The sequence below is a fragment of the Sturnira hondurensis genome, unplaced genomic scaffold (assembly GCF_014824575.4).
Source record: "Sturnira hondurensis isolate 20B ecotype Veracruz unplaced genomic scaffold, ASM1482457v3 Scaffold0014384, whole genome shotgun sequence".
Taxonomy (NCBI): domain Eukaryota; kingdom Metazoa; phylum Chordata; class Mammalia; order Chiroptera; family Phyllostomidae; genus Sturnira; species Sturnira hondurensis.
The window spans coordinates 13,216,324-13,232,562 of NW_028087015.1; the positions used below are offsets into that span (position 1 = coordinate 13,216,324).

The 16,239-nt window shown below is 40.5% G+C and overlaps 1 protein-coding gene across 2 annotated transcripts in view; it reads left to right on the forward strand.

Annotated features, from left to right (window-relative positions):
• Positions 1-16,239, forward strand: part of ADCY2 (adenylate cyclase 2) — a 353,912-nt gene that overhangs the window by 94,186 nt on the left and 243,487 nt on the right. For both annotated transcript variants that reach the window (XM_037062983.1, XM_037062984.1), the window contains exon 3: positions 8,880-9,041. In XM_037062983.1, coding sequence (XP_036918878.1) covers positions 8,880-9,041 — 162 coding nt within the window. The remainder of the gene's footprint in view (positions 1-8,879; positions 9,042-16,239) is intronic.

The window sequence follows — 16,239 nt, forward strand, 5'->3', positions numbered from 1 at the left end:
AAGAGAGAGTAGATTGGTGTTAGCTGGGGTTGGGGTATGGGGTTGGTGGGGAGGTGTTGGTCAAAGGGTACAAACTTCCAGTTATAAAATGATAAGTCTGGGGAATCTCATGTACAGCACAGTGACTATAGCTTACATTACTGTACTACATACTTCAGAGTTGCTTGGGAACTAGATGGTGAATATTCTCACCACAAAGAAATAAACGATAACCATGTGACATGACAGAGGTATTAGCTAATGCTTTGGTGGTAACCAAAGTAATCTTTTGAAAGACTATCTCTAAACACGTCATTCCTATTTATATCCCATTATTGGCTTCCTATGAGTTTGGCTTTTTTTAAGATTCCACATATGAGTGATATCATACAGTATTTGTCTTTTTTCTGGCTGACTTATCTCACTTAGCATAATGCCTTTATCCATCCATTTTGTTGCAATGGCAGGATTTCCTTCTTTCTTTTGGCTGAATAATATTCTTCTGTGTGTGTGCGCATGTGTGTGTTGTCTCCATATCTCAACTATTGGGGATAATACTTCATGAACACAGGGGTGCGGATATCTTTAGATGTCCTGTTTTCATTTCTTTTGGATATGTACTCAGAAGTGATAACAATATAGCAATATATTAATGTTTCAAATCAGTACATTGTACACCTTGAGCTCACAAAGTGTCATATGTCAACTATGTCTTCATTTAGGGAAAAGATCCCTTTGATTTCTGTGTGGAAAATTCATTCGAGGGAACACTAGTGTCAGCAGAGAGGCTGTTTAGGATAGTGGTGCAGGGATCCAGGGACGATTGTATGATTTGATCTGGCACTGTAGCCACAGAAGAAAGGGGGCAGATGGATTAAGGATGTCCCTTAGGGATGGAGAGAATGAGGAAGAGAAAAAGAGGAAGAGTAGCTCCTAGTTATGGGGATGAGAAGTTTTACTAAGTGAGATGGAAAAGATTATCAGGACAGAGGATGGAGGTTGGAAAGATAAAGTATCCATGATGAGAATTGTACCCACATATTCCATGCCTGTTTGACAACCCAGTCTCTGTAAATCCTTTCCTGTAAATAATCTTAACAGCAATTTACCTATAGTGTCTGTGTAATCCACTATGGTCCATGACTATGAAATTAGGAATTAGATGTTAAAACTGAGCTGGTAGACTCAGCCTGCAGTCCCATGTGAAGTCCTGTGATTCCTGGGGCAGCCAAAGTGATTGAAAAGAGAATGGAACCTGAGTAAATTCCAGAAACATCTGGAAGCATCCATGACCTTAACTGCTGAATTCTACCTGAGTCAGAGATCCAGAGATACAGTCCATCCTTTCCCTTCATTTGTTTTGGTGGGTAAGCCCCTGTCTTTGACCTGGGAAGTGGTAGCTTCTCAACCAAATACCACAGCTGTTGGATGGAATTCAGTGGATTTGACAAAGTCGGTACACACATATGTGCATGCACACACACATGCACATTACGCACATGCATGATGTAAGCATGTACGTGCACATATTGATAAATGTGGATAGGATATAGCTATAGATACAGAATATAGTATAGATATAGAGATATATATCTCCCCATTGGGACTAGCTAGGGAAAGAAAGAGGAGAAAGGGAAGGAAATTAAACTTGAAAAAGAGGGTTAATCATTAAGAGATACTCAAGGAATCCTTACCCTCTGCTGATAGTTAGCACTAAACTTTGGTATGACTGAGTGTCCTGAATTAAATAAAAGAAAGACTGTTTTACACATTTATGATATTTGTACTAAAAATGTAATAGTAGCTCAGAGTAATTCTTATGTGAAGCATGATCAAGGAATAAGACAAGAAAGCACAGGGGCGGGATGGGATGGGAATAATAGACAGAAAACTGTACTTGAAAAATCATTAAATAAAAAAATTGGGAAAAAAATACTACTCGAGGTGAAGAGGTACATATAGTTTTGTATATTTTGTTTTTTGAAAACTTAAGGCACATTTTTGACTAAAGTTTTTTAAAGTATCCTAATTAGTAAGTGATACACCTATTCTTAGCCATCAGTCCTTTGAGATGGAAATGGCATCCAAAGAGAAGACTTTTATTTTGAATTTAGAACTTACCTTTCAGAATTCATAATCATTTAAATGTATTCAAGAATTCTATTTTCCCCCAAATTTTAACTTAAATTTTGCCAAAATTTGTACTAGATTTGGGCATTTCTCACTATATTCTAAAACAGCAATAAAATACAATGTTAAAAGAACTGCACTCTGTACTTTAGTTAGGAAGATGTAATTTTTTTCTTTTCTTTTTATTTATTTTTATTTGAATTGTTGTTCAAGTACAGTTTTCTGCCTTTTACCCCCATCCCAGCCCACTCCCCAGCCCTCTCCACCTCCCTCCTATTTCCACTTCCTTTTGTTATTGTCCATGTGTTCTTTACACTCGTTCCTAAAATTTCTACAGTGTTTAGTAAAATTTATGTCTTTCAAAAGTAAGCCACTACTTTAAATACTATATTTCTGATTTCTCAGAGCTTTGTTGGAGAGAAAAGGTATTTGAATAGCTCTGCTTTTTGGCTATAAAATAATCTTATGTTCAGTGGGATGTTAATTCCCTTAACATTATATATTTTAAAGATTTTGTTTATTTATTTTTTAGAGAGAGGGGAAGGGAGGGAGAAAGAGGGAGAGAAACATCAGTGTGTGGTTGCCTCTCATGTGCCCCCTACTGGGGACCTGGCCAGCAACCCAGGCATGTGTTCTTTGGTCTGCAGGCTGGTACTCAATCTGCTGAGCCACACCAGACAGGGCTCCCTTAACATTATTAGCATAACAAAAATAGGAGATGTTTCTCTGTTGTACATGTGTATTTCTCAAGAGCACCCTGGCAATTTACTTAACTAATTCTGATTATCTTGTTGGTCATGATTACTTATGCATTGTAGGAGAGCGTGGACTAGAGAGCAAAGCCTCATTACGGTAGTTGAGAAAAGAAACCAGTAGCTCTGTCTTTTAAACTACTATTGGCATGTGTGGAAACTTTTTTGCTTGTCATTGAACTCTGAAAGAAACATGAACCTTGGTCTGAAAATCATGGGCTTTGCAATAAAGGCCCGAGATGGGAGTGGGATTGTGATAGACCAGCTTTCTGCCAAGTTTCTGTGTCTATATTTCCCTTGCTTAAGCTGTACCCCATCTCTTCTTGTTCATAATGATTTTCTTTTAAAAAATATATATATATTTTAATTGTTGTTCAAGTACAGTTTTCTGCCATTTACTCCCATCCTAGCTCACCACCATCAGTGCTCCCCACCTCCCTCCTTAGTTTTTGTCCTTGTGTCCTTTATACTTATTCCTATAGACCTTCCCCTTTTCCCCTGAAATTCCCTCCCTCTACCCTCTGGTCCCTGTCATCCTGTTCTCTATTTCAATGTGTTTAGTTATATTTTGCTTGCTTGTTTGTTTTGTTGTTTAGGTTCCTGGTAAAGGTGAGATCATATGATATTTGTCTTTCACTGCCTGGCTTATTTCTGTTTAAAAATTATTTTATTAAATTCTGTTGGATTCATGACTTAAATAACCTGGATATTGTGGTGACACACTTTTCATCTCTGATGTGGGAAGTGGAGCATGGGGTGTGAAGTGGACAGAAAGTACTTGGGACGTAAATTCTGGTTTGTGCTAGAGCATAAACTTGATATTGTGGGTTAAATTAATTTCCTCCCAGATACGTTGAACTCCTAACCCCAGTCCCTGTGAATGTGACTTTATTTGGAAATAGGTCTTTGGAGATGCAACTAGTAAAGGTGAGGTCATAATGGGTTAAGATGGGTCCTAAATCCAACCACCAGTGTCCTAATAAGAGGGGCATTTACATAGAGAGACACAGACAGGAGGTCATGTGAAGATGGAGACATAAAATGGAGTGAAGCGGCCAAAATGCAAAGGATACCCAAGATTACTGGAAGGTACCAGAATCTACTAGAAGAGAAGCATGTAGAAGGCCCTCCCTCAGAGCCATCAGAAGGACCCAACCCTCCTGACACTAACATTTCAACTTTTTAGCCTCTAGAATAATGAGAGAGTTAATCTGTATTGTCTTAAGTCATTCCAGTTTGTGGTACTTTGTTACAGCAGCCACAAGAAACTCATACACTTGGCATCAGACTCTGAAGAAGTCAGGAAGCCGTTAAAGTGTCTGGTGCTCCCTTTCCTCTGCTCTTTCCAGCCTTCCTCTGAAGGGATGGGTCAGATGATCCCTTCAGTGCATGTTTGTTCAGTTGCACAATTCTGATCCTGCTTCTAAAAATTCAGCCCAGGAGACAATTAGCTTGATGAGACTTTTCATCCAAGGGGACCACCCTTATTCTCTGCTAACCACAGAGGAGTGACTACTTTCTGTGAAGAAGATAAGTGATTATTTGAAACTCAACATGGGTATGGTTGATAGCAGGGTGAATTGGACCAAAGAGAATAGCAAAACAATTGTATTGACGCATTTAGTGGTTTGGTGAGTAGATATTAATAGAGTGGATAAGATGGGTCATATTGGAATCTGTAATAGAGGCTTTCATGCATATAGCAAATAGTTATAAAGCACCTGCTATGCATCAGGCATTGCCCTAAGCATTGGGAGCCTTGACTATGAGTAAATCAAGTCTCTGCTCTCAAGTGGTCATTGATGTTTAACCATGAATAAGGTGGGTAACAAAAACTAGACAAAGGAGAGAGGACATTCTGATAGTAGGAAATTTCAGACCTGCAGGTGAGCACCCCCATGTTCAAGGCATGGGAATGACCTGGGTTGTCTGGAGCAGAGAATCCTTCCAGAACATGACAGAGAAAGATGAAGATCTCAGTCTGGAGAGAGCCTTGACCTCCAAGCCATGTGGTTTCCACTTTACTCTGTGACCGTTAGAACCCTCGGATAGAAGTGTCCAGAGACAGGTGTAAACCAGAGGAAGGTTCATCTGAGGAAGGAACTAACTAGGCCTGTGCCTTCATTACAAATCTGACAATTGTTTGTTGGCTGTGTTAGAGAAAGGAGAATGTTGGGGAAAGAGGATATGACCACAGGAGCTGAATAAGGGGTTCCCATCATGCCATGAATGGTCATCCGTAAGGAAATGCTGGAGTAATGGGTGCATCCATCAGTATGGAATACTTTGCAACTGGTAAAAATAAATAGTATATTCACACCTATAGACTTGGAAAGCTGCCCATGATATATAGTTTAGTGATAAAAGTTGAGTTGTGGAGTCATGCACGTGAAAGCATCCTATTTGCTTTATCAATGAAACCTCCTCTGTGTGTGTTAGTCTGAGCCTGGTATGCATCAGGACCATCTGAGCTGTGCTGAGAGACCCAGGGGCTTACCACCACAGAGGGCTATGACTCACTCATGACCACAGGTGTATGTGAGTCAGCCAAGGAACTCTGATCCTCACTTGACACCAAGGCTCAAATGTCATGCTTCCATGACTGCCAGAGAGGGAATAGGACTTGGCAAGTTGTGCCCTAACTTTGAAAATTTCCACCCAAAATGGACATGAGTTTCATTTGTCAAAGCAAGTCATCTGGCTTAACAGAAAAAAAAAAATACTGAAGTGCAATTGTACAATGAACCCAGAAGGAAGGAAGCTAGGAATATTTTTGCTTAAGAGTCTTAATGATTCTGAGATGCATAGAGAACGGAGTGAAATGGGCAAAAACAAAAACAAGGAAAGACTCACATCTCGGTGTCCTTGTTGGGAAATGGGGACAAGAAGAAGTGAGAGAAAGTGTGGGAGCATACTTGGATTTTGGGGGCCTGGGAGAATGGTGAGAATAATAAGGTAAAATAACTCATGTTGGAAGCATACGTTTTTAACAAATGAAAAGGTAATGAACCAGCCTGGTGGAAGTAGGGTGGACCTGTGCAACACACTGGAGTCCTCAATGAAGGAGATGTTATTTTTTAGTGTGGATGCAAAGGAAAATTGTCACAGGGGAGTCTCACATATTTACACCCGGGTTGTTTGGGGGTGGAAATGTCATAGGCAGAATGGAGTTACCCTGAGAGAGGAATGGATTTAAGATCATAAAGGAGAGGCTCTGGATTGGAAACTTGTGGAGTAGATCTGTGGAAAGATAAATATGCCCTGCAAAACGCAAATGCAAGCCAGACTAGAGTGAAGAGAAACACTTTAAGCTCTTATTGGGACGAGCGCTACCACTTCATTTATTGTGCTTATCTGAGTTTCTGTCCACGGTCCCAGTAATGGGATCAGTGTCTCCTCTCTTTCCACCCTCTGGACAGAGATTTGTCCACGAAGAATCTCTGTCACAGAAATGTCCCCATGGTAACATGGAAACCCGAGTGAATTCAACTTTTTGGAGCTTTTTACCCACACATTCTTTAGATGTGCCAAATCCATTTTGGTTTTACATATGGCCCTATTTGAAGTTTCTTTGGGAAGCAGGCTGAAAAATAAAAAGAACTCTCCAAGATTAATAAGAAGTGAAGAACATTCCCCCGTGGGACTTGAGGCTGCACTCTCCTTTCTCCCCCCCCATCCCTCCTTTGGAATGGTATTCAGCTGAGCTCCCAGAGTGTTGCCACTGGAACCCAAAACTTAATTGAATGTGACTTGTTTAACTGACCTTTAAAAATTCATTTTGTCATCTAAAAAGGAATGCCTAACAGGAGCAGCAGTATCGAACCTCTGTTCTCCATTTGGTTACTGTAGATAAGCCTCTCCTGTGCTCCCAGCGTGTGCAGAATTGTGTGCTAATTGAAGTAGTGTCAGTGGTTTCTAGCTGTCTGAAGTTAAGCTGTTCAAAGTGTGATAATTTCAAGGAAGGGTGAGAGTTTTCACACTGGAAAAAATATGTAGGTATAAAATAGAGTTTTTCTTTTGTAATTGATTACAAATTCTGATACCTGAAAGTATTCCTTTACTACCTCTTATAGGAAGGATAATAGGGGTTTTGCATAAATGCTATGTGTAGAAATAATAATATCTTAATTAAAAATATTTTCCATAACTTTGCTAGATATTAGGGATCCCAAAGGCAATTTAATTTTTTCAATAAGCCATGACTACACAATAGTTGTTGTTCTTTTTCTTAAAAAAAACTTCTGTAGGCTAGTTGTTTTCAGCCAATGGTGATATTACTTTCTGGAAGACATTTGACAATGTCTGGAGACATTGCTGATTGTCACAGTTTTAAATGGGGGCACTGCTACCTCATCTGTAGCAAATAGAAGCCAGGGATACTGCTACACACCTTGCAATACACAGGCCGGTGCCCAACACCGAGAATTATCCAGCCACAAATGTCAGTAGTACTGAGCCTAAGGAACCCTTCTTAACAGAATCTGTGTCGTTACTGTTGGGTTGTAATGTGTGGTACCCCTGACTATGCAGGAGGGAAGACAAGCCTACCACCTGCCTAGATATTCTTCTCTTTGCACCTGCCAGAAGCAGAGCCTTTGGCCTGTCCTTCTCACGAACGTACATCCCGGCTCTCAGAGCAGCTGGGGCAATGTTGTTCATGTTTTTCCTGCTGTGCTAGGATACAGGATCCCTGAAAGTCACACAGATCACACTGTGAACGTGGGACAAGCTCTTTCCTTAGCTTCACGTTTGCTTTTGAGTGAAGAGCTGTGCAGCAGGGCTCACAGAATGCTACCTCCCAGATTTCCCTGACTGCGGTCCTTTTTCTACTTTATTTATTACCATTTTATCCATTCAATGTTCTTTTCTTTATGCTTCATTTGTAATGAAAATGGCCTATTTTATTGCCTACTCATCCATTTTCTGTTCCATTCCAAACCTTTCTTTAAGCTGTTTCTTACTGATTTTTTTAAGATGACATTCACATAACACAAATTAGTCATTTTAAAGGAAAGAATTTACTGGCATTTAGTACATTCACAATGTTCTGCAGGCTCCAACTCTGTCTAGTTCCAAAATGCTTGTCACCACCCCAAAAGATTACCTGTGCCTTTTAAGCACTTACTTTCCACTTCCCCTTCTCCAGCCCCTGGACCCCACTAACCGGCTTTCTATCTCTATAAATTTAGTTTTTCTGGATATTTCATATAAATGGATTATAATATGGGGCCTTTTGTCCTTGCTCTGATCATGTAGCAGAATATTTTGTGGTTCATCCGCACTGTAGCACGTATCAGTGCGTCCTTCCTTTTTATGGCTGAATGCTACTCCCTTGTGTGGAGATTCTGCGTGCAGTTTATTCCTTCCTCTGTTGTCGGACACTTGTGTTGCCACCAGTGACTATTCTGAGGAGTGCTGCTATGAATGTGTGTGCACATGTATTTGTTTGGGTCCCTAACTTTAGTTTTCTAGGGTATACATATCGGAATGGAATTGCTGAGTCACGTGGTAATTCTATGTTTACCTTTCTGAGAAACTGCCAAACTATTTTGACAACAGCTAAAACATCTCTAAGTTGTTTTGTTTCTTACATGCTCATGCTCTTTGCATCTATCTACTTTCACTAACTCCCCCAGAAGGCACCTGTCCACCCTCCCTGGGTCTCCTGAATCCGTGTCATAGATAACTTGATGGATCCAGATATGCACTCCAAAGCTCTGTGCATTGAGGACCAGTTTTGCATCCGTACCCACGAAGTGCTGAGACTAACCTAATGTTTACCATGGTTTGGATGCCAAAGTTGAAAACCCTTAATTTTTTAAAAAGAATGATTTTCACCATTAGAGTAGTTAGTCCTTTATTATAATGCAATGGATTATGTGCTGTTCGGTTTTGTCTTACAGGATTTCTTAACGTGTGCAGTGCATGGTGTTTTATGCAGCCTTTCATGGGAACGAGAGCGGGAGCACTTGGGAGTGGGGATTCTCTGTGACTCTTCCTGTCCTTCTCCACCTGCAGGTGTCATTCTTCCTCTTCATCATCTTCGTGGTCTACACCATGTTGCCCTTCAACATGAGAGATGCCATCATCGCCAGTGTGCTCACCTCGTCCTCCCACACCATTGTGCTGAGTGTCTGCCTGTCCGCCGCACCTGGGGCCAAGGAGAACCTGGTTTGGCAGGTGGGTGATCTTCCACTTCCCGCCGGGGCTGCCTGCAGTGCCAGTGCCTGCTCGGAGAGGGACTGTCCATACCTGGCAGGTGCTCAAGTTCTGCTCTCTGACCTCGACTCTGAGCATTGCTAATGGATAGCCAGCCACGCATCCCCCTCCATCAGTAGAATTAACAGTCGCTTAGCAATTAGTAACAGTGAGGATCGGAAATGGCAATTCCATTTTGCTGATTGCTGAATGGTGGGGTGATTTTGATGGTTCAAAGCTGTTCTCATTATACATTATAATTCAGTGCTCTAATTTTTAGAGAGAACTTCTACAATTAAATTAATAATTCCCTCCTACCTCTTTCTACCTTGATATCCAAAATCGCCCCTTTACAGGGGACAAAAATATTTCTCCATTTTTAATCTTCTGGCAGGTCCATGGACATTAAAAATAGTTCTTTAAAATGTGATGACAGCAAATTTAGCCTTACTAGTAAATGGTGTTTCAAAAAGCCATCTATTTAATTAGTTAAAAGCATTCGAAAAGTGATTTGATTTTCTGTCCCGGCAAACAGAAAGGTCAGGGGGTTAGAGTTATTTCTAACAATCTTCATTTTACCTGCAAATAAAGCATTGTATTTTGCTCTTTTGGAATCAAATGTAAGAAATGCAGCCATGGTGCCAAATGCATCAGGGCTGAGAAGTCGTGATGAATAGCACTGTCATTCAAAGAGACATGGGTCACCTGAGCCCTATGGGACCTGAGAAACTAGTTTGTTATGTGCTTGATGGAGTTTGTTATTTGAACACTCTAGATGGCCCTGGAGGCCGGCCCTTGGACCTGTAGGCATCTTAGTTGGAAAGCTTTATTCCCTGCCTAGCACTATGACACATCGTTCATAAGGAGCAGCCCGACAGGCCTGTGTTTGTGAAACACGCTCTGGGCACTGAGCCCTGGTGCAGCCCGCAGCCCCTGCTTTTGCACAGTGGACTCCTGTTCAATGCTGACTTGTTCAGATACTACCAAGAAGCGTCCCCTCCTAGGGAGCAGAGAAAAGGCATGTTTTTCTTCCGTGCATTCGTTGTGACCAGGCAGAGTCACAGGCCTGTAACCTGCAGGCCTGACACAGATGGGGACCAGTCAGTAACTAATCACATGAAAGAATGAAGGCGGGTGCTTTATTAAAAGAAGAAACAATCCCGCTGTGCTTGGGAAGAGGTGGGAGAAATGTTCCTTTTTTTCCACGAGTTCTGCCTCAGCTTTTCCTTCCCTTTTCTGAATTTCCGAGCCTCCCCTGCAGATATTTATGGGGCATTTTTCTTTCTCCCATAAATTTCATGTTTCCACCCACCCCTTAGGGGGGCCATTAAGCTCAGCCTGAGTCGGTCCCATGCAAGGCAGGGCGGTTGGGTGTATATTTGCCAATTGACATTATGAAAATCACTGCAGGAAAGTCCTCCTCTCATTACAACAAGCGCTCAAACCTGTCTCACGGCCCCCAGAACCTTCCCTGTTTGGGCTACCCAGGATGCATCCCCTGAACATTTTGTATTTGTCTCTTCCATCTCTTCATGAGTAAATAAGTGTCTGCTGGAGCAGATATTGTAGAGAAATGTCTGGGAGATGAGAATTATAATATCTGCCTGTAAGGATCAAACAGAATTTTTTTAAAAGTAAGTGCTTTGCAAATTGATTGGCATATTGTAGGTCATAAGGAATTATATTGAGTTTTTTTAAGCACTTTTATTTTCTTTCATTAATAAAAATAATTGAGAAATAATATAATCTTAAATTTTTATTTACTCAGTTTTCAAGACCTATGATGAAAAATACTTATCAGTGGACAGGCAGAAATAAGATAATTCTGAAGTAGTAAAAAGAATAAAACATCTTCAGCCCATATTATTTTATATAAGAATAACATTGAAGCCCTAGCTGGCATAGCTCAGTGGATTGAGCACAGGCCTGCGGACCAGAGGATCACGGTTCAATTCCCAGTCAGGGCACATGCCTGGGTTGCAGGCCAGTTCCCTGCAGGCCAACTCCCAGCAGGGGATGCATGAAAGGCAACCATACATTGATGTTTCTCTCCCTCTCTCCTTCCCCTCTAAAAGATAGATAAATAAATAAATAAATAAATAAAATCTTTTTAAAAAAAGAATAACATTGAAGGAATAGCAGGACATAAGGTCAGTTTTCCAACCTTTCAGAAATAATTTCTCTGGGAAAGGCAAACTGTGCCCACAGACTTAAAATGGAAGGTTCCCAGGTAAACATCCAAGTAATGAAGAAAAGAATTGGAACTATAACCAAAAAAATAACATGATTTGTGTTGCAAGAAAAGACACTTCATTGAGTTGTTTTAATAAAAGTATATGTAGGTCAGATGCCGCAGATTAGTTGGTTGTGCGGCTGGGGCACATCATTCAGAAGATGTTGGTCTTTGGAACAGAGGCTGCCCGTCAGCAATGGCCAGTATCACCCTGCCTTCTAAACCCTCAAAGAAAGAGTGCATTTTATTTAGTGTGGATCCATGTTAAATATTTTTTGTTTCATTCAATGTTTGGAACATTGGGAACCCATTGACAGATGTAGTAGTTACCTATTAAGCAAAACACTGACCGAATAGGAAATGTTAGTGCCCTTTCATTTTGAGTAACACGGTTCCTTGTCCTCAGGAGATTCTTCATAGCAGCATTTATCCTGAAGGGGAATTCATTCCCAGACTGTGGTATATTATCTAATTGGGAAAACTTAGTTAATAATTGCATATGATTGTTGCTTATTTTCTAACATATTTAAGCACAAAGTTTAATCTTTAGTTTTGTGGCCCCACATATGATCTATCCCTTAGAATGTTCCATGTGTTCTAGAATGTTCCATGTGCTCTAGAATATTTCATGTGCTGTATAATCTGGTGTTCTGGGGTGAAAGGATCTTTGAATGTCAATTAGGTCCATCTGGTATAATATGGCAATGAAGGCTGATATTTCCTTAGTGATTTGTCTTTTTGGATGGTCTGTCCATAGCTATCGGTGGGTTATTCAGGCCCCTACTATTGTGCTTTTGGCAATTTCTTCCTTTAGTTCTGTTAGTTGTTGCTTCATATGTTTTGGCGCTCTCTGGTTGGATGCATATGTATTGAGAAGAGTTATATTTTCTTCATGTATTGTCCCCTTTCCCATTATAAAATGTACATTTTTGTCTCCTGTTACCTTTTTTATCTTGAAGTCTGTTTTGTCAGATAAAAGTAACTGACGAAAGCAGGTTACGGCCGCTTTTCTCTGGATGCTGTTTTCTTGGAGAATCACTTTCTGCTCTTTCACTCTGAGTCTATATTTGTCCTTGCAGCTGAAATGTGTCTCCTGAACACAGCGTTAGGTTTTGTTTTTTGAATCCAGTTGGCTGCTCTGTGCCATTTTGTTGGTGAATTCAGTCTGTTTACTTTTACGGTATTGATATGTGAAGATATCCTATAGCTATTTTATTTTTTGTTTTTCTGGTATAATCGCTGATATACTTTTTTTTACTTTTACTTTGAAACAATTATAGATCTGCCAATAAATTGCCAAGCCAGTACAGAGATTATTTTTGTTTTCTAAACCATTTCAACGTAAGCTGCCAGTCCGAGATCCCATCACTCAAATGCCTTAATGTGTATTTTCGGCAATGCCACTCTCCTGCATAACCATAACATGATTATCAAAATCTGGAAATTCACATGGCCGTATTACTGCCATTCAGTTTCCTTCAGCTTTCCCATTAATGTCTTTTGTACCAAACTGTGCAGATCCGAATACTACAGTGCTCTCTGATCTCAAGTCTCTTGGATTTCTTTCAGTCTGGGACAATTCCTTAGTGTTCCTTTGGCTTTCATGATCTCACCACTTTTGAAGATCGCGGATCAGTTGTTTTGTAAAAATGTCCTTCAGTTTGGGGTGTTTGATGTTTCCCCCTGAAGAGACTGTGGCCATGCATCATTGACAGGAGTCACAGACATGCTGGGGTGTCCATATCATACTCTAACAGGGCTGCATAATCCCACTTTGTCCCATTACTTATGGTGGTCACTGGGATTATGCTGCTGTCCACCAAGCATTTCCACTTTGAAATGACCCTTTCCCTCTCTGTAATTAATACATATTTTTGGAGAGGCACTTAGAAAACACTGTCTTGTGTTTTCTTATTTTATTCAGTTGGCCACCGCTATCGATTTTCTTGTCCATGTGGCCTCAGATTTGTCCTCTAGGCACCCTATCAAGCTGGCTCGAGTGTCCTTTTGATGTGTCTCCATCCTTGCTTTCTGGTGCAACACGATGTTTCAGGTTCATCTTGTGCTTTCCCTGTCCCAGCCCCAAAATCGGCCTTCCTCCATGGACCCCTGGTTCTTTTTAGTGAAGAGTGACATTTGGAAGCAGGTTCTGGGCTTTGTGTCTTGTCATTGGGTTGTTTGTACTCCCAGGTAAGGCCCAATGCATTTATACCTGCATATGCACACACATACATTTATATATTCTATTTAGTATAATGTGTCATTTAAAGATGATATTTCCTTAGTGATGTTCTGTTTGGATGGTCTATCTGTAGCTGTCAATGGGTTATTTAGGTCCCCATATAAAATGTGTATATGTGTGTCTATCACCAGACTTCACACTGATATTTCTATTTTCAACTCACAATAGGTTTCATGCCAGTTTTTCCCTTTTTATTATGCCTCCTTGACCACTAGTGAAAAAATGTAGCTCCCTTGATGCTTATATATTAATTTATTGATGAATCCCTGTATGTAACCAGTGTCTTACCTCGTTTTCCACCCCTTGCATCTATCTGCACCGGTCCCTGGTCACTTGGTCCAGTGTACCCTACCCCAGCCATATCCCAACTCCCCAGCATGGGCTCTATCCCCTGTGCTTGGCTCTCCCCCTGTGGACAGTCTCCATACCTAGTCTACTTTGTCACTTTTGGGACGTTTGGCTTCCCCCATCCCCTGTGGGTACAAATGCTCTCTTGTTAGGCCTATGGCTGAGCACGAGTTTTTCAGGAGGAAAGAAAAAACAAGAAGGACAGGGGGAGAGGATGGGGCAAGAAAGAAGAAGTGAGGGGACACATTGTAAACCGTTTCTTTGTGGAAGAGAGAGAGATTCTTTTTGGTTGCTCTCTGTGATTCCCTCTGTAAAGGTCTCAGAAACATCTGATTTTTTAGATGTTTTTGTTTTCTTTTTCTAAGTGGGTTACAAAGAAAAGCTTTCTGGAATCTGGAATTATTAAGGGAATCTGGAATCCTTAAATAACAAATGGTAGAAAATATTTAAGTATCAGGAAACAAATAAATGTTTTTACATTGTTTGTGTAAGAATATTTTATTTACCTATTATATATTTAGCATAAGAATGAAAAGCCCTTACCAATTTTCAATTAACTAGACAATAAGTTTGCTCTTATCAGTAACATACCTTGCATTCGACTAAAAGTACCATGGGAGCAGTGAGGAAGCATTTCTGCTTATGATTATATCAAGGCAAAGGGAAACTGAGGCTAAGAAAACACAATGAAAACTCCCACCTGATGCCCTGGCGGCTGCCTCCTGGGGGTGAGCCCGTGAGCCCTTGAGGGTGGCAGTGAAGCAGCCCTTAGACAACATTAGGATCCTGGCCAGGAGTGTTGCCTCCTGGACAGAGGCAGGGGGCCCATCGATCAGTCGCTTGGTCAAGTCTGCAGCCTGTGCGTGTGTAGCGTTCATTTCATTTGAAATATACCTTTTGTCTGTTCTCCATCTGCTAAACTCCTGTACATCAGCATTGCTGTCAGCAGGGTACTGAACTGTTCACAGGGAATTTTCAGATGATCCTGTTTATATATCATAGTTGCATTTTGTATTTGAAACTGACTTACTCTTCTCATGTTTTTATTTTCTTAGTATTTATGGCACTTCTGAATTTTCATTTCATATATCTCTATTTTTCCACGAGAGAGGGAGGAATTTGAATATAGATTAACTGAAGCAAGCCAGTTAAATGAGAATCCATATTTATTAAGGAAGATAAACTAAGGAGTGCTGATTGATTTTCTAACAAGGTTACTCATATTTTATAGAAATTTTATAGGATTCTTTTACACAGAGGATACTTCAATATCTTTAAGTTGTGATATCATTTGAAAATTTTAGATAGAACCTAAAATAGAAAATATAGCCTGTTGTCTATGACAAACGTGCAGACTTCTTACATAACTGGTTCTTTTTCAGTATAATTCAGGAACTGTATATTGGAGTCCAGAATTAAATTGCATTTAATATCTAATCTGAGAAGCTCAAAGGAAAAAAACAGCAGGTTACCAGCTGCCCAGTTTCTGACTGTGGAAGGGACTAATTGTTAGGAATTTGGACCTCTGCTCCTTCCTACTGTTTAGTCGTTAGAGAAGCACAAGATATTAGTATTTTCTACAAGAGGGAGAAAGGAGACAATATCGCTGTTCATTTTATGTAGCATTCAACCATTGACTGAGTGTGACCCATCTTCTATTTCACAAGTTACTTTTTGTCTGTTTGAAGACTTGTTTCTCTGTTCTAAATATTATGATTTGGAAGGAGTGGGAATAAGCATGGAGAAGAGGTAAAAACAGGAAAGCGCCTCATGTGACCAAATCCTAAAGAAAATCTAAATGTACCTCGCAGTCCTGCTCTCCTTCTTCCTTCCTTATCCCTCCCCTAGCCCAACAGGTGAACCCCCTTCTCCTTGAAATGGCAGGAACTTGGCACCACTGTCCCACCAGGGAACGTTCAGTTGGTTGGACAGGCGAACGACAAGCAGTAGGGCTTTCCTGCAGGCACCAAGTCACTTTAAAAGTGCTCTGGCAGTTTTTAGAATGGAACTGTGAGAATGTGTGGGACAGAGAACTTTCGTGTTGGTAATGAACTATTTTACTGTAATGGAATGAGACCAAGGTTTATATTCTAACATTTGTGAGGCAGTTTTGGGGAGAGGATGAAAGGATCAGAGGTAAAGGGAAGTCCCATCAGACCACATGTTTTGTCTTGGAAATTTGATCAAAGGGGCATCAGAAAGAAGGATTTCTTCAAAATGAGCAGTGATGGTTCATCTCCTGTCTGCCACCTCTGTCCTATCCTCAACTGTGCTATCTGAGCTCTGTGCCCTCTGTTCATTCAAAGCAATGGATTCATGTCACATATGATACATTATTTCAAACTGATTAAATGTTC